General features: G+C 46.7%; 1 protein-coding gene across 1 annotated transcript in view; it reads left to right on the top strand.

Annotated features, from left to right (window-relative positions):
* The window catches only part of LOC144821747 (transcriptional regulator QRICH1-like), a 286,095-nt gene that overhangs the window by 171,734 nt on the left and 91,724 nt on the right, over positions 1-22,637 (top strand). The window contains exons 5-6 of the mRNA XM_078678952.1: positions 4,017-4,131; positions 4,212-4,320. Of these exons, the coding sequence (XP_078535078.1) occupies positions 4,017-4,131; positions 4,212-4,320 (224 nt within the window). The remainder of the gene's footprint in view (positions 1-4,016; positions 4,132-4,211; positions 4,321-22,637) is intronic.

The following is a 22,637-nucleotide window of genomic DNA, read 5'->3' as shown; positions in this document are numbered from 1 at the left end:
GAGGCCATTTCCCTCTCTCCTCACAATGAACCAGCAGTAAGTCCAACATCCGGATCCAGCATCACTCAAATTATCGGCTTGGCTCCGGAGTTCAGAGAATTCCATGGCCTAGACATCCCACCGGATTGTAGGGCTGTTCTGGCTCGGGCTGACAGTACCAACAAAACATATTCCCTGAAATGGAAGAGGCTCTGCATCTGGTGCAAATCTTAAAAGATACACCCTCTCTCTTCTTCTCCGGAACAAATATTGCCTTATCTTCTTCATCTGGCAAACTCAGGTCTTGCTAATGCTTCCATTAAAGTTCACTTGGCAGCAATATCTCGTTTCAGAAGATCCTCTGCAGGCCCTTCTCTTTGGTCTAGTAGACTAATGAAACAATTTCTTAAAGGCTTATTCAGAACGTTCCCTCCAGTGAAGACTTTACCTCCTACCTGGCAACTTAACACAGTTCTTGCTCAGCTTATGAAACATCCCTTTGAGCCGATACACAGAGCTGATCTTAAATATCTTTCCTGGAAAACGGCACTTCTACTAGCTCTTACTTCGACGAGGCGAGTGAGTGAGCTTCAGGCATTCTCAATTCAGGACCCTTTTCTTCAATTCAAACACGACGGAGTGATCCTGGGTACCAATCCTAAATTTATACCCAAGGTCTCATCGGACTTTCACCTTAATGAGCCCATAGTCTTGTGCCCTTTCTTTCCAAATCCTCAAACGGCAGCAGGGAGGACTCTCCTCTCCCTCGATCTCAAACGCTGCCTTAAATTCAACATTGATAAAACGAAGACATTACGCAAATCTAACCAACTCTTCGTCGCTTTCAGTCGACCTAGGAAAGGTCTTCCATTAACTAAGCAGAGTATTTCTCGGTGGATCTCTGCAGCTATTACCTACACCAGCAAGCAGGGCAACCCCTGCATTCCAAGGTTCGGGCTCATTCCACTAGAGCTATCTGGACTTCCATGGCGCTCTTTGCTGGAGTACCCATTACAGACATTTGCAGAGCGATAACATGGAAAACGCTGCATACATTCACCAGGCATTACTGTTTGGATACAGAACTCATGAAAGATGCAGCAGTGGGTCAAGCTGTGCTCCGTCATCTATTTCACTAGAGGTGAGCCTTCTCTCTTCATCCCACCTTCCTCTTGTATGCACGCACATTTCTCTCTGATATTGCATTTTGGTACCTTTTGCATTTCACATTGATATGCAATTATCTGGTGATCTTTCATATTGTACCATTCGAAATGTGCTGATCGTTGCTTGCTACGCTGATTCAGGCATGTGAATCTATGAAAGATACCCTAATACTGGATAAGGAATGGGTTACTTACCTGTAACTGCAGTTATCCAGTAGTGGTATCTTTCATAGATTAACATGCAACCCACCCACCTCCCCTGGAAGGGCTCACTTTAGATCTCCCAGTAATACATCTACTTAGCACTGTGCTTAAGAAAATCTGAGGGACTAGAGCTCCTTCCAGGAAGGTTCCAGAGGTTGGTGATAGCTGATTGGCTCTTCACCAAAGTTTGGTCCTTTTCACAAAAAGACATGGATGTTACTAATGAGAGGCCTCTGGCCCATTACTATGTATATATGTCTACGAGACATTACTTTATTTATGTACTGGGACTCCCATCCCGACGACGGAGAATGATTCAGGCATGTGAATCTATGAATGATATCAATACTGGATAACTGCATTTACAGGTAAGTAACACATTCCTTCTTGCACATGAGCATGAGTTCTATCCCTGTGTGTGACGAGCTCCGGGTACAGACTTTGGGTTTGACCTCATGCCATCAACGTCAGAGCATTCCATCCTCTTCCTCCTCATTATGCATTTTTGTTATTTTTCTGTGTAGCCTACTTGCATGTAGATAGAGCTTACTTCCACTGAAGGGGGTCGAAGCGCTTCATAGTGAGTAACATGTTACTCCAGAAGAACTCAAGGTCAGTGTTGGTTATTTTAGTGTATTTGTGTTAGTATTTAGCTTTCAAGGAAACCATTCCAAGCATTTACTCCAGTTTATTAGCAGAAGAATCGGAGCTAGAACTAGAAGTGATTCCTAGCGCAATCACAGAATTGTAGCCTGTTTTCCCTCCCGCTCAGACAGGCTCACATCCATGCAACAGGGCACAGCTGTGTGTTCACTACCAGAGGAGTGTCTTCGCCCCCAGGCTGCAAGAATACAGGAGGCACATGTGACCTCAGAATTCGAGAATTCAAAACGAGGGGCGTGGCCATAGGAAAGGGAAATCAGTGTTGTCAAAGAAACCAGGAAGTCTGGAACAAAACACCTGAAGCAAAACTGAAGTAAGCAGAACGTAACATGCTACAGACATATTCACAGCTAAGAGCTCAATTTTATCTTTACATCTGATAGGTACAACATGGACCCCTTGTTAGGTGTGGCACCTTCAGGCAGTCTTGAATGTTTACCCAAAACTACTTACCAGAGTGCTGGTATTTTTAAATGATACATACAATGTTAAAAAAGCACTGGTAAAGCAAATTGGTCTGGCCTTGACAAGCCTAACATGCTTTTTTAATGTTTTTTTTGTTGCAAACACTTGTAATATACATTAAAAGTGACACATTAAATAACAAGCATTTGCAATGCAATAGGTCTCGCAATACTGAATGTTTGAGCTATTGGTGTTGCATTATTATTAGCAATGCCAATAGCTCAAACTTTAATATTGCGATACCTATTGTATTGCAAATGCTTGTTAAACATATTGTCACATTTTCATAATTAAGGATGGCTGTAGTTAGAGAGAGTTCCACTGCTGCAAACGATATGCATATGAAAGAGACTTTTTTTATGGCTATATCAATGTGATCGGCCGTTCTTTGATTTTTATTTTCAATATCGTCTTGAAAGATTCTTTAAGGAAACTTTGGGGAGGAGTATTAAGGATTCTGAACAAACATTATCTGTCTGTTTTCCAATGTGGGAATGAGTAATCCCACTTTGATCATCCTTATTGGGGTACTAGGACTCAATATCACAGAGGTAATATCCTCGTCCCTCTGAAAACTGTTTTGTTTGCTCTTTGAACCCTTTTTTTGCTGCTTTGACATCTCTCTCTGAAGTAAACTATCCATATTGAAGACTGTCAAATCCTCTGCTGGAAGTGTTTTGCAGTTTTTGAAAACCTACCTATTTTGAGATAACTGGAATAGTACTGAAAACTATGGCATTGAAGTTTGCCTCTGGGTTTTCAGTTTGTTCCCTTCAGTTATAGAGCTCCAGCCAGCCTTCACTGTGCTCCGTGCTTCTCAAAGGTAACCATGACTGCAACTGTATTAATGGCGGCAAGATATCCAGTTTTATAGCCGAGAGATGGGAGTGACTGGCCACACACAGCACATTTACCCCCTTAAGTTTACTAAATAAGCCTTGATAGTACATATGTGGATGAGAACTGTGACTATGGTGGTCTTGACCTAATCATTGGGGGCATTATATGCCCTTCATTTTATGGGTGCAGTCAAAGGTCTATTTTGGGTAATAATGTCCATTATGTACCAATCATTTATTTAGGCGTAAATGTTGGCATTTCGATTGAATATATACTAATATTTCAGATGGCTGTGCTAATATTTAAAATCTGTTATTGTTTCTGAGGCAATGTATGTTAATTTGCTAGGCCAATTTTATATTAGGTGTATGCCTCATGGTGGGGTTATATTATGTGATCGAAGGTGTACGCCATCATTTTATGGAGATTGAGCGCCATTGCTTAGAAAAAGCTATTGAATTCTGTGAGCTGGAAGTGAAACATTCAAATTTGAAATCTTTGATAAAATATTAAAAAAACAAAAGCATGAACAGTGCTACGGCAAGACTGTCTGAATTGTGCTTGTTTGCATTTAGTTTTTTTTATAATTTAATGGTCCAAAAATGTAAGTGCATCAGCCTCTTTATTTTCTCATTGATAATAATATGTTCTATGCTGCACGTCTCCTGAAAATGTATCCCATCATCTTTTTTTTTCCAGCACATGTTTGATAATGACAGAATCGACAACATTTTTGCTGATCTCTACTATTCAAAATTTTTGGAAAGGCTTCATGAGGTGTTGAAAGAATGGTGTCCAAAAGTAAACCCCTATGGTACGGTAACATTTTGAAAATAGTTGCTACCTTGAAAACAAAAGGACTGGGATAAACCTGTTAACATAATTTCTTTCTAGGTTACGTGATCTCCAGTTGCATTACCGAGGACATGCTGTGGAAATGTAAACAGCTAGGAGCCCATTCTCCTACAACCCTCCTGTTCACGTTGATGTTTTTTAACACTAAGTAAGAATGTTTCTCAGTTAATTTCAGAAAAGTCTCCCTTGCTTTTTCATATAAAATGTTGTGATATGTTTATTTGACCATATTAACTTTAAAAAAAGTAAATTCTAATCTTCAGTCAGAGGTACATTTTACTACAAAAAATCTGGACAGCAAGTTTTGAAGATGGACTAATTTTCACGGACTGCGATCACCACTCTCCTTATATTTTCCTCGATGTTAACAGTCATTACTGAGTTTTTTAATTCAGTTAGTAGTATTGCATTTTTGACTTTTGCTAATTGCGACTAGATATGTTTTTCCTTAGTGCCGGATCTGTTATGTTAAATGTGCAACCCTGTTTTCTGTACCTTGTATGTTATTGAAGTCCACTAGAAGTGTCTCTGTTGATTACTAGTGCAGTATTTTCTCATTTCTTCATTTTGTTTGACGTTTAGTTTTCAAGCTTGTTGTTTTCCTCTGTCTTTCCTATATTTCCTGTCTCTCCCTGTTTATTTTACTTCACTAATGATCAAAATTACCCCAGCTTACTTTTCATTTATCCTTTATGCCTCCACTGCATGGTTGATTGCTGCGGCTCCATTTTCAGGTCTGACCTAGCGATATCTCCAGCTGTTAAGCCATCCCCTTATACAAAAAAAAAAAAAATCACCCTTGCTCATCCATCGGCCTGTATTTTACTTTAGGCCATCACAGAAAAGAGCAGTGAGTTAGCTAACTTCAGTTATTGGCTCTCTTGAACTGTGCCGTGTGTGACCTGTATGGAAAATTAGTTCATTCACCGTCGGAGCTGGTGGGTCAATAATTTACTAATGTTTTTTCTTTCTAGTCTTTAGCTCTTTTTTAAAAATGTTTAGTCATCCTTGCATGTTTAAACAAAAAAAAAACGTTTTTATTGGCATTTTCAGCATTATAACAAGACAGGAGTACAGTTCTTACATCATTTCCTTATTCCCCCCACTTCCATCCCTGTCCATATTCTTGTAAATGCATTTCCATAGTATGCCTCATTCAGAGGCCTCAACATGGATCCCATCTTACTACTTGCCATACTGCTCATGAAAACTGAACGGAAACAATACTCTCTCCCCCCTCCCCCTCCGCATCCTCCTCCTTCTCCACCCACCTTGTCTTGTCCAGTCCCAGATTACATAGTGATCTCTGTTGGACTTGGTCCTCTTGGCAGGGTCATCCCTAAACTTTTTGCCTTCCTCCAATATTCTCTCTGACCTGTTTTTGTTGGTTTAATGACTCTGGGCACTTTACCACTGCTGACCAGTGCTAAAGTGCATATGCTCTCCCTGTGCAAAATGTATATGTGATTGATTTCCATGATTGGCTCATTGGATTTACTGTCAGTCCGCAGTAAAGTGCACCACGAGTGGCAGGGCTTGTGAATGCCAATTCTGCTAGTGGGCCTGCAGCTCTGGTTGCGCCTCCCACAGAAGCAGCCTTTTAAAATGTGTCTAGGTCTTCCATTGCAGAACCTGCGTGCAGTCTGGTACTGTCATGCTGGCGGGGCAAGTGCACACACTTGCCAGCCTCTAAACCTTCCCTTTACTTCATATTAGTCACCCCTATGTTAGGCCCAAGGGCAGGGTGCATTGTAAGTGTAAGGTAGGACAAGCCCTGATGTGTGTGGCATGTCCTAATAGTGAATTACAGCCAATTTTGTTTTTCACTATTGTAAGGCTACCTGTTCTCTTAGGCCAAGATGGGCTGCTGGAATTATTACACCCTATAATCCCAGCAGGCTCAGGGAACATGGTAGAAAATAAAGTTTAGTATGCCCGAACTCAGAATAATAAAATACTTATTTTAGTAAAGTTTATTTTAATATCCTGTGTTTGCAAATGCTACTTTTAGAAAGCTAGCATTTGCTTGCCTAACCATTTCAAAAACCACCACTGGGTCTGGGCCCCCAACAGCAAGGCTGAGCCACAAAGTATCAATGAACAACAGAAATGCCAGTACTGTCACAACTTATTCTTTATAATTCATCAGACCATAAGAATTGTGCACTATGGTCGAATGACACGCAAATGTTTGAATGAATCATTTATTTTATTTTAAAATTTTTGAGCAGGGATTTTTGGTTATTTCACCAATCCATTATACATTACACGACCTCTTCTCTATATACATATATTTACACAATATTCACAAACCGACTTTATACAATATCAACAATAATATCCAAACGGAATTTTGGCTACCTTTTTTGCCATTCAAACAAAGGAGTAACATACAAAAAACTTCTAAAAAAGTTTTATCATTGAGAATTTACTGTATATGGCTTACTGTGAATACTTTTGATTCCAGTTTTTGTGATAACAATTTTTGCTGTGTATGGATGTGAATGTGTGAGGGTATGACTGTTTCAAAATTATAATTTGTTTGGATATTATTGTTGATATTGTATAAAGTCTGTTTGTGAAGCGCCGGGATGATGTCGTCTGAGTACTTAGACGCCGCCCTCGCGCGCTGACGTCAGTTGTTTTTTTTTCCGCGCCAGCAAGCACAGGTTTGGAGAAAGTGGTACCCGTTAGTCACTTTTTGACTAGGCTTTTTCGATTCTTTTTGGATCCGTTTCGAATCTACGACTCCATCGGTGCTGGTAGGGATGCCCGGGTTCAAGCCCTGTGCCGACTGCAACTGACTGATGTCGGTTACCGACCCCCACCGCCGGTGCCTACATTGCCTGGGGCCCGACCACGATGACAAGTCGTGCCCCGACTGCCAGGCCTTGATGTCGAAGGCTAGGCGGGAGCGGTCCCGCAAGCGACTTGAGCTCCAGCAGTCGGGCCGGTGCTGCAAGAGGTCCCGGTCCGGAAGGAGGTCGAGGGGCCGGTTGCGGGGCCGAAGTATTCACAGCTCAGCGAGTCGACACCACTTGTCGGGCTCCAAGTCCTCAGGTAAGAGGCACAAGAAGTCGGAGAGGCGACATCGCTCTTCTGACTCGCCCCGACGCTCGGGCGACGCGGCCGGGGGTTCGGGTGACACCGCCCAGGCGGCTCAGCCAGAGCCGTAGGCGTCGTGGCCTGCTCCATACCCGCCGGTCCCTGAGCAGAACGCGACGCCGGAGGAGATCGACGCCTTACTCATGGCCATGAGGTCGCTCTCTCCGTCGGGTTCCGCGGCGCCTTCGGGCCCAGCGGACCCGACTGGGAGCCCAAGCGGGCCGGGTGCTTCGGTCCCGGCGCCGTTGGGTGCTTCGGCCCTGGCGCCGTCGGGTTCTTAGGCCCCGTGCCGTCGGCGCCTTCGGTCCCGACGCCGCAAGGCCCCGCTGGATCGCCGCATGTCGACCTTACGACCCCGCCGGCATCGACCCCTAGGGTGTCACCCCTGGCGCCGTCCTCGGACGACGCTGTCCCGAAGAGCATTTCTTCGAGGATCTGGGTCCATCCTTTATTCCTGAATTTCAGGACATGGACTACGAAGGAGACTGGGGGGGGGTCTGAGGACCCCCTGGCACGTGAGTGCCAGTCATATGAGGACTGGACACAGGAACTAGGGGAAGCCAGTGGCCTGGATACCTCCCCAGACACTGGTTTGGTCTCCCCTCCTACCGTGGCTACGGAGGAGGGGGCAGCTTATAGTGTGGTGCTGATGAGGGCAGCCAAGTCCTTGGCTCTTGAGTTCCCCGTCACAACAGTGAGGTCCAACATCCTCACAGAGGTCCTTAAACTGCAGGTAAGCTCCCCAGAGCCTCTACTGCAGTTTAATGAGGCTCTCACAGACGTCCTGTTGGGCACTTGGTCCAGGCCCACTACAGGCCCTTCTGTAGATAGGAACGTCGCTAGGCGCCACCGCCCAGCTCCGGCGACCCTAGTTTCTTCTCCACCCACCCCACCCCTGAGAGTCTGGTTATCCAGGCCTCTACCTCCTAATCCGCATTCCCGACTGCACCACCAGATCGGAAATCCAAGAGGTATGAACAGTTCGGAAAGAAGATGTTCTCTTCCCTTAGTTTGGGGTTGCTGTCAGTCGACACCGCGTGCCTCTTGGGCCGTTACACCCACTCTCTGTGGGATACGGTTGCGGCCTTGCTGCCTGAGTGCCTGGAGGGAAGAGACGCAGCGCGGTACTCTATTAGATGTGGACTGGATACCACGGATTCGCTAGGAAGAGCGATTTCCATGTCTGTGGCGGTTCGCCGCCACGCCTGGCTGAGGTCCGCCAACTTTTCAGCCGATGTCCAAAACACCCTTATGGACATGCCGTTCGATGGCAGCCACCTCTTCGGTGGCAAGGCAGATCATGCGCTGGAACGCTTTAAGGACTCCAGGGCTATGGCCAAGTCCCCGCGCCAGCAATCTTTGGCCCAGCGCTCCTTTCGTGGCCACGGTAGGGGTGCTCCCACACGTGCTTCAAGCCATGGGCCGCAGACTAACAATCAGCGTGGTGGCAGACGTGGTTACTGTCGCAGCCGTAACCGGGGACAACGGCGCGGCCAGTCCACATCCACCCCCGCAGCATCCGCCTCAAAGCCTTCCTAGTCCGAGCTTTCAGGCCCATTTGGGTGGCAGGGTTCGCCATCACCACCTCCACTGGCGCTCCATCACTGGACAGGTGGGTGCTGCAAATCGTCCGAAGGCGCTATTCACTCCCCTTCGAGGCGACCCCTCCAGCCATGCAACTGCAGTACCACCGCGTGTCGGGGAATCACTTGCAACTTCTGCAAGAGGAAGTTACGGCCCTCTTGGCCAAGGGGGCCATCGAGCGCGTTCCTGGGCCAGAAGTAGAGTGTGGTTGTTACTCCTACTACTTTCTGGTTCCCAAGAAGGGCAAAGGGGGCCTACGCCCTATCTTGGACCTCCGGAACGTCAACGGCTTCCTCCGGAAGGAGAAGTTCAAGATGCTGACTTTGGCTCAGGTCTTAGCTGCCCTAGACCCAGGAGACTGGATGGTAGCATTGGACTTTCAGGACGCCTATTTCCACATCCCCGTCCTGCTGGCCCACCGGCGTTACATGCGGTTCACGGTATGCCATGAGCACTTTCAGTTTACCGTGCTCCCCTTCGGCTTTACCAGTGCCCCAGGGGTGTTCACGAAAGTGATGGCGGTGGTCGCAGCTCATCTGCGCAGGTTAGGGGTTTCAGTCTTTCCCTACCTCGACGACTGGTTGTTGAAGGCGGGCTCGCCCCAGACAGTCGTCATCCACCTCCAGACTTCGGCCGACCTCCTGCACCTGCTGTGGTTCTCCATCAATGGGCTGAAGTTGCACCTGTGTCCCTCTCAGAAGCTCCTCTTCATCGGAGCGGTTCTAGACTGCGCAGTTTCGGGTTCATCCTCCCGAGCAGCGGGTTTGGGATATTCAGGCTCTGATTCCTACCTTTCAGCCTTTATCCCGATACTCGGTCAGGTTGACGCTGCGGCTTCTGGGGCTGATGGCCTCCTGCATCCTTCTGGTGCATCACGCCAGGTGGCGGATGCGGGCTCTGCAGTGGCACCTGAAGTTTCAGTGGGCCCAGCATCAGGGCAACTTGTCCGACCATGTCTTGATCTCGGAGGGCACTGCAAGACAGTTGCAGTGGTGGCTCACAGACCGCGTTTGGGTCAGCAGCAGATCCCTCTTCTTACCCCAACCGGAGCACGTAGTTGTGACGGACGCGTCCCTCCAGGGCTGGGTGGGCCACATGGGAGAGGCGGAGATCAGAGTCCCGGCTCCACATCAACCTTCTGTAGCTGCGGGCGATCTGTCTTGCACTAAAGGCATTCCTCCCCTCTGCCCGGGGGAGTGTAGTGCAGGTGTTCACGGACAACACCACCGCCATGTGGTACTGCAACAAACGGGGCAAGGTGGGGTCGTGGACCCTTTGCCAGGAGGCTCTGCGCCTCTGGCAGTGGCTGGAACATCAGGGCGTGACCCTGGTGGTTCAACACCTGGCAGGTTCCCTGAACACCAGGGCGGACGAACTCAGCCGTCGGTGCATGATGGATCACGAATGGCGTCTGAACTCTTTCAGCAGTGGGGAGAGTCTTGGTTAGATCTATTCGCCACAGAAGAGAACGCGCAATGTCATCAGTTCTGCGCGTTGGAATTTCCAAGGCGGCACTCGCTCGGAGATGCTTTTCAGGCAAGTGGAGTTGCGGTCTGTTGTACGCCTATACCACTTCTGCCCAGAGTGCTGAAGAAGATCAGGCGTGGCCTGGCCCAAGTCATCCTTGTGGCTCCTGACTGGGCACGAAGATACTGGTATCCCGAGCTACTCAGCATGTCAGTCGATCCCCATATTCGTCTGCCTCTTCAGGAGGACCTTCTGTCGCAGCAGCAGGGGACGGTCCTTCACCCGAACCTGTCCAGTCTCCATTTACATGCGTGGAGATTAAGCTGCGGCAGTTGAGGCCATTTGACTTGCCTCCTGAAGTCTGTAATGTGATTCTGGCAGCCCGGCGTCCCTCCACAAAATCGGTATTCGCCTGCAGGTGGAACAAATTTGTGGCATGGTACACAGCAAAGGCTGTGGATCTCCTTTCTGCCCCTCTTTCAGAGGTTCTCCTCTTTCTTCTTTCTCTTGCCCAGCAGGGCTCTGCTCTGGGCACTCTGAAGGGCTACCTCTCTGCCATTTCCGCCTTCTCAAAGCTCCCTGATCAGCCCTCTTTGTTCAAGTCCCTGGTTGTAAATTGGTTTTTGAAGAGCATCACTCATATGTTTCCTCCTATTCCTTTTGTGATGCCTCAGTGGGACTTGAACCTTGTTCTGACTTATCTGATGTGCGCTCCCTTCGAGCCACTTCATAACTGTCCTCTTCGTCTCCTTACTCTTAAGACTGCATTTCTGGTTGCCATCACCTCTGCCAGGAGAGTGAGTGAGCTCCAGGCTCTTTCTTCTCAATCTCCCTTCCTTCTGTCCTCCCCAAGGTAGTCACAGCCTACCACATCAGGCAGTCCATCACCTTGCCCACCTTCTTTCCGCATCCCTCGAAAGAGGAAGAGAGGCTCCACCGTCTGGACCCAAAACGTGCGCTCTCATATTATCTGGATCGCACACACCAGTTCCGGGTGGATGACAAACTCTTTGTTGGTTACGTGGGCGCTAAGAAGGGACGGGCGGTGCACAAGCGGACCATTTCTTGATGGGTTGTCTTGTGCATCAAGGCTTGTTACTCTCTGGCTAAAAAGGAGCCTCCTGTGATGCTACGTGTCCATTCCACTCGGGCCACGGCGGCTACTACTGCCCTGGGTCGGGGAGTCCACTTGCAGGACATCTGTTAGGCAGCTACGTGGGCCTCGCTGCGCACGTTCGCAAGACACTACTGCCTGGACAGCCAAGTCCGGAGAGATGGCTTTTTCGGCCGTTCCGTTCTCCAGGACTTTCTGGTGTGATCATTGGTTCGCAGACCCACCACCGGGGTTGGTATTGCTGGGGTATCTATTCTAAGGTAAGGAATCTAATACTAACCTGTTTCTTTCAGATGCACAAGTTACTTATCTTCGGTAACAATATATCTGTAAGAAACAGTAGTTAGTATTAGATTTCTTACCGCCCCACCCATCCTCCCCGTTCTGCGAACCGATATCTAGGGTTAAGGTCATCCCCTTTCAGGGCCCTAGTTTTTATGGCTCCAGTGTTGGTTTTTATCATGGCTCTGCGCTTCTGGCGCGGAAAAGCTGTGTATAAGAACTGATGTCAGCGCGCAAGGGCGGCGTCTAAGTACTCCGACATCATCCCGACGCCAACGACAGATGCGGAGCCGCAGACGACGCCTACCGACGCGCAGGGGTACTGCTATGCAAAATTTTCCGGATCCAGTCTGACGCCTGGAGATATTCTAAGGTAAGGAATCTAATACTAACTACTGTTTCTTACAGATATATCGTTACCGAAGGTAAGTAACTTGTGCAACGTACTCTTTTAACTCCCTCATGAATTTTTGTCCATTCCTGATCTGTAAAGGGCTTGTCCAAGGTCTCGTCCCATCTAGTTTGAATTAGTAGGAACTTCTTATGGAGATCGTCTCTCAATGCTCTATATATGTGCGACACCAGCCTGTGCCCTTCTGCCATGCTAAGGCTTACGTGTAGTACTGATGGGCCGGGTAGTTCACGCAGAAAAGAGGGCCATAGTACGCAGGCTATTGCAGATATCTTCCCATATTGTAGGAATTGCCCTCTTCCCAGTGCAAAATAGTGTTCGGCATCCTCTCGTGTTAAAGTGTTCATTACTATACAAGCCCCCATTGTATGACATCCCCTCCTCCACCCATATTTTAATTGATACCCACAGTGGCTTGTCGGAGGAGTAAGGTGTGCGTCGAACAACCTTCTTCATTGATGTTTCGTGCCGAATAATGTATGGATAAGAGTTGGACACCCCTGACCCCATCATGAGGAGCACCAGGAGAGAGACTTCTACATGTTTACCCGCCAGTAGCTGTTTCTCCCAATTGTTGTCCTCATCTAGCCAATGAACTGCATGCTGGAGTTACGAGGCCATGTAATACAATTCTAGTCATGGCACTTCCATTCCTCTCGCCTCCCATTTTTGTTGGAGTGTGTCTTGTTTAACCCCTTTCGGCATGGTTCTCCATGGTAACTCGATTAGTAAGCTTTCTAACTTTTTGACGTATTGGCTCGGGATTTTGAAGAGAGAGTGTTGCACGGCATACAAGCACCTTGGTAGGATAACAATTTTTATCGGCGCTAAATTCCCCATCAGGGACAGTGGATGCTTCTTCCAAAATTTTATAGAGTTGTCACTACCCTCCACTACCTTCCCCATGTTGTTTTGTAAGTAGGCAGCAGTAGTATGTATTAGGTGTATTCCCAGATACCTGACACCAGTTGGTATCCATGCGAGGCCTACATTGGGCAGTTCAATTTCCGATTTCCCGGACAACCTCCATAAAAAGAACAGTTTTAATTTCTCTGGGTTGAGTTTAAGACCAAATAACGTCCCAAATTCCTTTAGTTCTCTCAAAAGAGTATGGACCGCGCTATCAGGGTGCCCCATATATACCATTGCGTCATCTGCATATAATAAGACAAGTGCTTGGTGTTTCCGAGTTGGATTCCCCATCTCCCCAGTTTCCTTCTCAGTGTGGCTGCCAAGGGCTCCATTGCAAATGCAAATCTGAGTGGGGATAGGGGACAGCCCTGTTGGGTGCGCCCTGTTAATGTAAATTGGTATGATACCTGTCCGCGTAGTCTCACCCGAGTTGTAGGGTTATTATATACTATTTTTATCCATTGGATTTATCTCGGTCCCACTCGTAGCAGAGTCTCATATATATATATATATATATATATATATATATATATATATATATATATATATATATATATATATATATATATATATATATATATATATATATATATATATATATATATATATATATATATATATATATATATATATTAAAGATACCGGCCTATATGAGTTTGGTAGCAGGGGGGTTTCTATCTGCTTTGGGATCATTGTCACCACTGCCCCTCACATATTCGTTGGTAGAGACCCTGTTATTATCGCCTCATTGTATACCTTCAATAGGCGATCAGTCAGTATTTTGGCAAACCTCCGATAGATTTATGCCGGAATTCTGACGCTTCCAGGGCACTTCCCCATTTTCAGTTCTTTAATAGTGGTAAGTATTTCTTCTTTAGTGATCGGCGCCTCGAGGTCTGCCACAGCTTCCCTCTCTAATCTGGGCAGGTCTGTATTACCTAAAAAGTCCTGAAGCTTTTGTTCGTGTGGAGAGAAACTATTTTTGCATATTGTTTCTAATTGCCTAGCTAGTTCTCCAAGGATTGCCTTTTGTGAACACACTATATCTCCGCCTTGTTTTGTAATTGGCAGTATAGGTGTAGCCTCCCTGTCTGTTCTTATTAACTTCGCAAGGAGTGCACTCGTCTGGTCCCCTGCCACGTGCAGCCGTTGTCGTTGTGTATGTAAATTTTTCTAACCTAGACCATAATTCTAATAGTTTTTCTCGAGACGTATTGCAGTTAGCCACAGACTGGGGAGCGGTTTGCATTATCTCTTCAAGTCTCTTCAACTGCCTTTCTTGGGTTTGAATGTAACTTTCTAATTGTTGTTGTACCCCGTACGTGGTCTTAATACAGGCCCCCCCGTATAACCACCTTCATAGTTTCCCACTCCGTTGATCTACTAGTTGTCGATCCCCAATGTTCTTCAAAGTAATGTTTTATGGCCTTTGAGACCACCGCAGCATTGGGAGAGTCATTGAGCGCCTCTGCCCTGAGGCGCCATAGTGAGATCGCTGGGCGGCCCTCTCCATTTTTCAGGATCAGCAGGAGTGGTGAATGGTTCAATATGTACCAGGGCAGGCATGATATACTTTCTACTCCCGCCGATAACTCTGGTGAAAGGCAGCAGTGGTCTATGTGACTAAACGTGTTAGATGCTGGGGTATGGCATGAGCATGCTCTTTTAGGTGGATTTCGAGCCCTCCATGCATCTCTTAATTGCATGCCCTACATTATAATGAACAATGATGCTGGCATTTGAGGTTTTGTATTACTATTTGGAGGCTCCCTGTCCAGTCCTGAACCGAACACACAATTAAAATCCCCAGTGAGATTAATCTCCGGGCCTATGTATAGTGTTGCAGCTTTTATAAGCGTCGGAAAGAAATCGGAGCAAACTAAACTCGGGGCATAGTTCCCTGCCCTCCCAAGTGCCATGTAGTTCAACAGGATTGCCTGGGCAAGAACGATTTTATGAGTCTTTGCAGGAAAAAATTCCAATCACGCACTGATTTTTGTGGTGTGAATTATTTATGAAAGAACTATCACTCTATCCTTAAGAGTGAGTGGAGAAACAGCCTGTGGCTGGGTGAGGACAACGAATGAGGAATGCAATAATTACCTGGACCTGGGAACTACAAACTCCCCTTTTTCCCTTCTTGTTCTTTCCCCACAGGCAAGTGGAGTTCATCGTCCCCACCGCTTCAGGACACATACGGGAATAACCAGGAAGGTCCCTTTAATTGGGGAGCATCAGAACACGAAACTCCGCCCCCTGATGACATCACGTTCATGAACAGGGATACCCGGAGAGAAAGCAACCACTGGAGACTCGTCTACGAAGTTCTGCAGAGTGGCGTCCCTCGGGGAAAAGAAGATTCCGGAAGAAGTTCAGTACAAAGGGAGTTCCTGGAATCCCAACGGCAGCCGAAGGAGAAATACACTGCGATACGGCCCGCCACACTCCAGGAGGATAACCAAGGTACGGAGACAGTTTGTAGATTGGATAGGAGGGCGGGATAGGTGAACGGTATAACAACCGGGTCCCTCTTGCTATCACCCACCTTGACCTTTTCCCCTAAGCACTTTTCACTTTTTCATAGATGTGTGGCACAGTGTTTGGTGCTCCTTCACTCCTGTCCCTAAAAGCGTCCTTATAGTCACGCCCTCATACCGGTTCTCCTGTTTTCTTTTCGCTAAGCCACCACAGAGTTCCCTGGGATCGGACGCCTGTGGAGCAAGAAAGAAGACCGGACTGGATCCCGGAAAGGACTAACTCGGGAAGACAAGAAAACCCAAAACCTGGTTAATGCTAGTTCTCTTGTGTGGAGAAGGAAACAGTTCTTGAGCAAATTAATACCTTCACTAATCCATCATAGCCTCCGTTCCGTTCTTCCCACCCCGCAACATTTGGTGTCAGAAGTGGGATTAGAAGGACAATCCATCAGTAATCCCATGATGGACGCACTTCTCCAACATTTAGTGAAGGGCCAAGAACGTTTGGAATGGGCGGTAGAAAGGCAGATGTCATCTGCCCAAGCCAACCGCGACACCTTTAAGGACTCCAAATCCTCCCAAATCGAAGGGTTACAAAAAGCCATTACGGATCCCTCCGCTCCCCCTCAAAGAGAAAGCAGACGTACAGTGCATGCACCCTCAGGAATCTCTTTGCAAAAATATGTGGCAGGTGAAGATCCCGACGCATTCTTATTGAATTTCGAATGCGCCGCCAGAGCCTGTGGTTGGGCTGAAGACCAATGGCCTTTCTTTTTGACCCCTTTGCTGACTGGGGAAGCCCAGTCAGCTTACCAAGTTGCAAATCCAAATGGGAACACTCCCTATCAGGACATTATGGATGTTATATTAGACTACCACTTTCTAGATGCGGAAGCATACAGGGTACGCTTCAGAAAAGAAAGAAGCCGGGCGGGAGAAAATCCGAAGATTCTATTTTTCCGTCTTAAAACTGCTACTGAAAAATGGTTAAGACCGGCCACAAGTACAAAAGAAGAAATTATGAATCGGGTGTACTTGGAGCAGTTCCTCGAGGCTCTCCCTTACAGCACACAGAGGTGGTTTAAACAACAACCCTACCTCACCTTGGAGCTGGCCATTCAAATGGCAGCAACTTATTCTAGAGCTCAACCACGTACACCAGAGGGATACGTAGAGAAAAACCCCAGACCCAACTCAATGAAAACTGAAAAAAAGCAACGGCCACTGGACCTACCGCGCTCCAAACCCGGTCGACCTGATAACCAGCCTTTCCGAGGACCACAGTGTTTCGAGTGTGGTGAATGGGGTCACATAGCCAGGCTGTGTCCCAAACATAAATCCACTGAAGAACCCATGGAAATCGGTTATCTACCAAAGTCCATCCTTTATACAGCTGAAATGGGGACAACATTTTACGTGAGGTGTACAGATGAAAGCAAGAAAGATAAAAGCGCTTTTAGTATTCAGGATGTAGACAGTCGGTAGCACAGAAACTCCTCATAACTCCTTCTCAATAGGCCCCTGATGCCATGGTGCACATTAGGCACCCTCTAGCCTCGGTAGTATTAATAACACCTCATGGGATCTCCTGTAGTGTCCAGGAGGTGGAGGTGGTGGAAGGTCTGCCCGAAGAGTTACTGTTGGGAACAGATAACCCTGAATTCTTACGGTTATTCTAACATAGTTTGGGGAATATGGGATACCTCACAAATCAGTCAGGATAGAACCCAACAATCGTGTCCTGCACTCAGCATTTAGTTTGTGAAACATAAAAGTGAACAAGTTACAAGTCAGTGAAAAAATAAATTTCAATACAGATTTGCATGGTACAAGTATTTACAGTATTAGTCGGTTTGGAATACCTAATTTGATAGCCGTTAGGGTTTTTGGTCAAACAGCAATGATCACATATATGTTGTGTTGTTTTGGCCAAAGTGATAAGGTTATGTTAATTGGAGAAAAGCGGTTTATACGTTTGACAAAAGCAAGAACCCACGAGTTAGGTAGTCATTATTGGGTAAAAGAAAGATACAGTACAATGCGGCAGGAAAGGAACACGGATGGAAGGTAGCCGTTTGCATATGGATTAAGTTTGGTGACAGTATATTATGCTTCTATGGGAGGCCCATAGTTTTACAAGTTAGTATTCATGCATCAGACATAGTGGTTAAAGGCAATGGGAGGCAGTAGTATGAGGAGAGAACAATATATGAGGTGGCATGATACCGAATTGAGCATTGTGTGTAACGGTGAAACTGAAGGCGTACTTTAGACAAGATGGTTACATGTGGCATAAGATAGGGAATTTCGTCATGTACATGCCATGAATATCCCCAAAAATTATTATTGTACAATTGTTCATAGGAAAATTGACAATCCAGTGAAGAAAGATCAAAATTGGGTGGGTATATATTTACATTGGTTGTTCACGGAATGGCAGATCCGACAGGGGACAGCATTCACATCAAAAATGAAAAGAGAAGAAAGGAGGCGAGAAACATTTAAATTGGGACAAACGATTATTGGATAGTATTGCCATGCTAAGATGGCATAAGTATAAGTGAGGGATTACAACTGGAAATACAGACTGACATAAAAGCAGGTGATCGTCTAATGCCTTATCTCCAGGTAATGATGTAAGTTGAACTGGTGTGGCGGCGCAAAAACTGGAATGGCCGGGGTCATATTATTTTGGATGGAGGTCATGCGGGTAAAGTGGAGCTGTTCAGTTTGTACCTAGGTGCCTGAGGGGGGAGGCAATCAATTTGTGAGTTGTCTCATGCCATACGTGAGTTCGCTAATACTATGGGCCTAAAGAGGCAGTGATGGTATTGTGGCACATGAGAGGGCGTAGAATGGCTTACCATTTGGTAACATAAAGTATAGAAAAAGTCTGTTAAGTCGAAGTAGGTCCTAGGATTCTAGATAGGGAGAAAAAGGCACGTGAAGGTCAAGTTCCGGGTAGGGGAGTTGGGAACGATACACGAGGTAAAAAGTCGGAGGGTCAGAGGTTGGTCACTTACTTCTGAGTCAGGGCATGATGCCGGTCTGTGTCGTGGTTGTAAGTAGTAGTCGATAAATGAGGGAGAGAAGGGTTCGCCTTTTAAGTGCACAAAAAGGAGGCTTCCGGTTCACTACTCGGAAGGGAAAAATTGTGTGTGGTAATGGGCGCCATATTGGAGAGGTGGATTCCGGCACAGGTGATCTATGTGGATATATAGGGAGTTAGGGAAGGGCGAGAGCTAAAAAGTTAGTTATTACTGTGGGGTTTTGTTATGAGGAGCGGTATTGCGGGGGAAGCCTTCAAAAAGGGGTCACAGGTGTGTTAGCGCAAGGTTCCCAGTGCATGGATTGTGGTGAGAACTACCATTATTACTGGGCACCATATTGGAATGGTGGCGTAGGAGTGTATTATGGACAGGATCAAAGGTGGAGTGTATAGGTGTGGTGGCAGTAGGGGGTAAGTAGCGTCAAATAAGGAGGCCCCCTATTAGAGTTTTGGGTCTTCAAGGTCAGGAGAACTATGGCATACATGAGATCACGGTGAAGTGACAAGCACAGAAGACGTATGCTGGCAAGTTTATTGGAAATTTTAGCACAGGCATACACAGGATGCTTAATATAGGTCTCGGGTATGGGTTGGGATTGTCCCGATACAGGTTTATAGGGCAGTCGTGATTTGAGTTTTAACATCTTCGCTAAAATGGCTTTCTGCGGGGGGGACAATCACTGAAGATGTTTGCTGGCAGTTAGTAGGAAATTTAGGCGCAGGTAAGCCCATGATGTTTATTATCAGTCTCATGTACAGACTAGGATTGCCCCGATACAGGTTTCTAGGGACAGTCGCAATTAGAGGTTAACATATTCGCGAAAAGTGGCTTTCTGGCAGTGAATGCAAGCAAAGGGGAGGCTAAGCGGGGCATAGGGGTGAAGGCGGTGGCATAGATACAGAATAATAGGCAGATAATTTACAGTAAAGTCCTGAAGTGCCCTTTGGCACTTTTCTTCTCCTAGCTACACATGCATTTCCTCATCTTTATTGATTCCCAAGGTCACTGTTTTGTTTTTCAAAATGAGTTCACTCTCTCGTCTTCTGAGTTTCTGTTCGCGGTCCCCCCCTCTTCTGGCATGGTGGACAATTTCTAGGCCAAAGAAGAGAGTCTTTTTTGTGTGGGTGCTTTACGTGGAAATGTTCTGACCGTGGATGACTGGTGTTGTGCTTATGTATGTTGCAGTAGTGTTCCTGAATCCGGATGTGTAGTAGTTGTATTGTGCTCCCTATGTATGGTAGGTTGCAGGGGCAAATGATAACATAGATGGTGAATTTGCTATCGCAATCAATCCATTCCTTGATGGTAATTTCCTTCCCTTGTGTTAGTGGTACCTGCGTTTTTTTGCTCCTGCTCACTTTGCAAATACTGCAGTTTTTACAAGTGTGAAAGCCTGCTAGCCTATCCAGGAATGTGGTAATGAGCTTCCTTTTGTCTTCAAATTCTGATTTGCACAGAAGATTCTTGAGGTTATGTGCTCGTCTGAATGTCATTTCTGGATATGTTTTGAGATGGACATTTAGGCTGGGTGTTTGTTGTAAGAGATGCCAGTGTCCTTTCAAAGTATGTCTTATTTGATGATGACCATTGTGATAGTCTGTGATGAAACGGATCATGGTGTTGCTCTCTTGTTGTCGTTTTGGTAGGAACATTTGTTTTCATTCTATTTGAGCCACTGAAGCTAAGGTATTGCCTAATGTATTGGGATCATATCCCCGGTGACTTAATCTTGACATGATTTCTTGTCCTTTTTCTTTGTAAACCTCCTCTTTGCTGCAGTTTCTGCGTGTTCTTAAGAATTCCCCCTTCTGGATGTTCCTTATGTTGTGACGTGGATGGCAGCAGTCAGCTCTTAGTATGGAATTGGCCGCGGTTTTTTTTCTGTACAGCTTGCTGTGAAGAGTGTTGTCTTTAATATAGTGTGTCACATCCCAAAATTGATCTTCTTATGGGAGTATGTGTATGTGGTCTTTATCCCCCAAGGATTTTTGACAAGTTGTTCCAGGAACCTTTTCAGCGGTGTTGTCTCCTTGCCAAATACATAGAATGTCATCTATGTTTCTCTTCCAGGGGGTCCTCATCAAAGTCATAAGCATTAGAATATTCCCGCCCATGTGCGGGACCCCGGAAACACTATATTATATGTGCCCCACATATATATATATATATACACTCATATATAATATATATACATATATATATATATAAAAACATGCAATAGCAGCCAAATAAAGAACAGAGCTGAAATATGCTGTAAAGAATTTCCACCATACATGAGTAATAAGCATTATAAACATGAGAAAACAACACAAGGTTTGTTTCAGAAACTGTTTTAATGCTCAGAAAGCAGTAGAAATTCTCATAACTCACTGGAAGCATAGAAAGCTCCCAGGCTGCATTGCAAACACACAGTCTAAAAAGACTGAAAAGCTAACCTGTAGCTGCATAGCAATAAACTGACACCGTGCCTTTAAGGCACCCATGACCCCCAGTATCCCATCATGCCTCAGGGGTGACAGTTAGGTCAGTTGTTCTTTCCGGCTCCTTCAGAGAAGGACCCTGGTTACACAGCTCCACTAATTTTCCTGTTTTTTGACAGAAAAACTCTTCACTTTTGACAATTTTTTGTTCTTACTCGACATTTAACATCTAGTCAAGTAAGATACTATCTTTTTCAGTCAATTTGGTGTGCATTTTCTCCTGAAAATGCCTTCACTCTTTGACAAATGCCCTTCTTGTGGCAACAAGAAGGCCAAGTCAGACAACCACGACGTCTGTATCCTGTGTCTGCCTGAAGAACATGATCCAGGCACCTGTCCTCATTGTGAACACCTGTCAGGAAGAACTTTAAAGGACAGGGAGAGGATTCGCATTTATGGCCTAGCTCATAGGTCATCAAGAGGAAGATCTCCGGTGAGGAAGGGCTCCAAGAAGACTCATACATCTTCCAGAAAGAAGTCTTCACACCCTTCACCCTCAGCGCGGGCTCGGCGCTGAGAAAAGAACCACCGGTGGATCATTCATCGTCTAAACTACCGTCGACGGCGGGCTCGCCGTCGAAGAGAAGACCAGGTACGTCGACGACGTCGAAGGATCCAGTTCCATCGTCGAAATCCCCTCCGCCGGCGTCAACCGGGCGATGTCCGACGTCGAGAAAGGGAACTCCGCCGCCGTCAACCGGGCGACGGTCGACGTCGAGATCCAAGACCCCTCCGCCGTCGTCAACCAGGCGACGACTGGCGTCGAGGGAGGTCACTCCTCCGCCGTCGTCATCCAGACGTCGACCGGCGTCGAGAAATGTGACTCCTCCGCCGTTGTCGAAGAAGCGACGTTCGGCGTCGAGGACCAAGACCCCTCCGCCGTCGACAGGGAAAAGTCGATCGGCGTCGAGGAGGCAGTCTCCGTCGGTGTCTCGTCAGCTCTCGGCGTCGAGGGTGTCCAATACCCCTCCGCCGTCGTCGCACAGACATTCTACGTCGAGACAGAAAACTCCGTCGACGGCTGATCATCACCGTTCGACGTCGAGAGAAAGACCTCCGTCGACGACTGGACATCGCCACTCGACGTTGAGGCAGGGTGCTCCGTCGACGACAGGACATCGTCGTTCGCCGTCGAGACTTCCGTCGACGACTGGGCATCGTCGTTCGACGTCGAGAGAGAGGGCTCCGTCGACGGCCGGTACTCGCCGTTCGACGTCGAGACATGGAACTCCGTCGGCGGCTGATCATCGCCGCTCGACGTCGAGAGACCATACATCCTCCCATAGACAATCAAAGACAAGGTTGTTTGATCCGCCGACTCCTCGAAAGCGCTCGACGACGAGGGAAGATCGCTCAACATCGAGGTGTTCAGATGTGGTTATGGTAACGGAGTCAGCTTCCCGTCATTCCACTTCAAGGTCCTCTGGCTCCTCGACGGCCTCTTCGAAGTCCAGAAGTCTGGTACGCAAATCTCCTGAGCGTCGGACAGACCCTTGGGCGGATAAAGTCAGACTGTCACCTAGATGGTACAGATCTTTGGACCATTAGAGAGATTCTGGTGCTGCAAAACGTATGCAAGACT

Source organism: Lissotriton helveticus, chromosome 1_1 (genome assembly GCF_964261635.1).
Source record: "Lissotriton helveticus chromosome 1_1, aLisHel1.1, whole genome shotgun sequence".
NCBI classification, from domain to species: Eukaryota; Metazoa; Chordata; class Amphibia; order Caudata; family Salamandridae; genus Lissotriton; species Lissotriton helveticus.
This window is presented reverse-complemented; position numbering and strand designations above follow the sequence as displayed.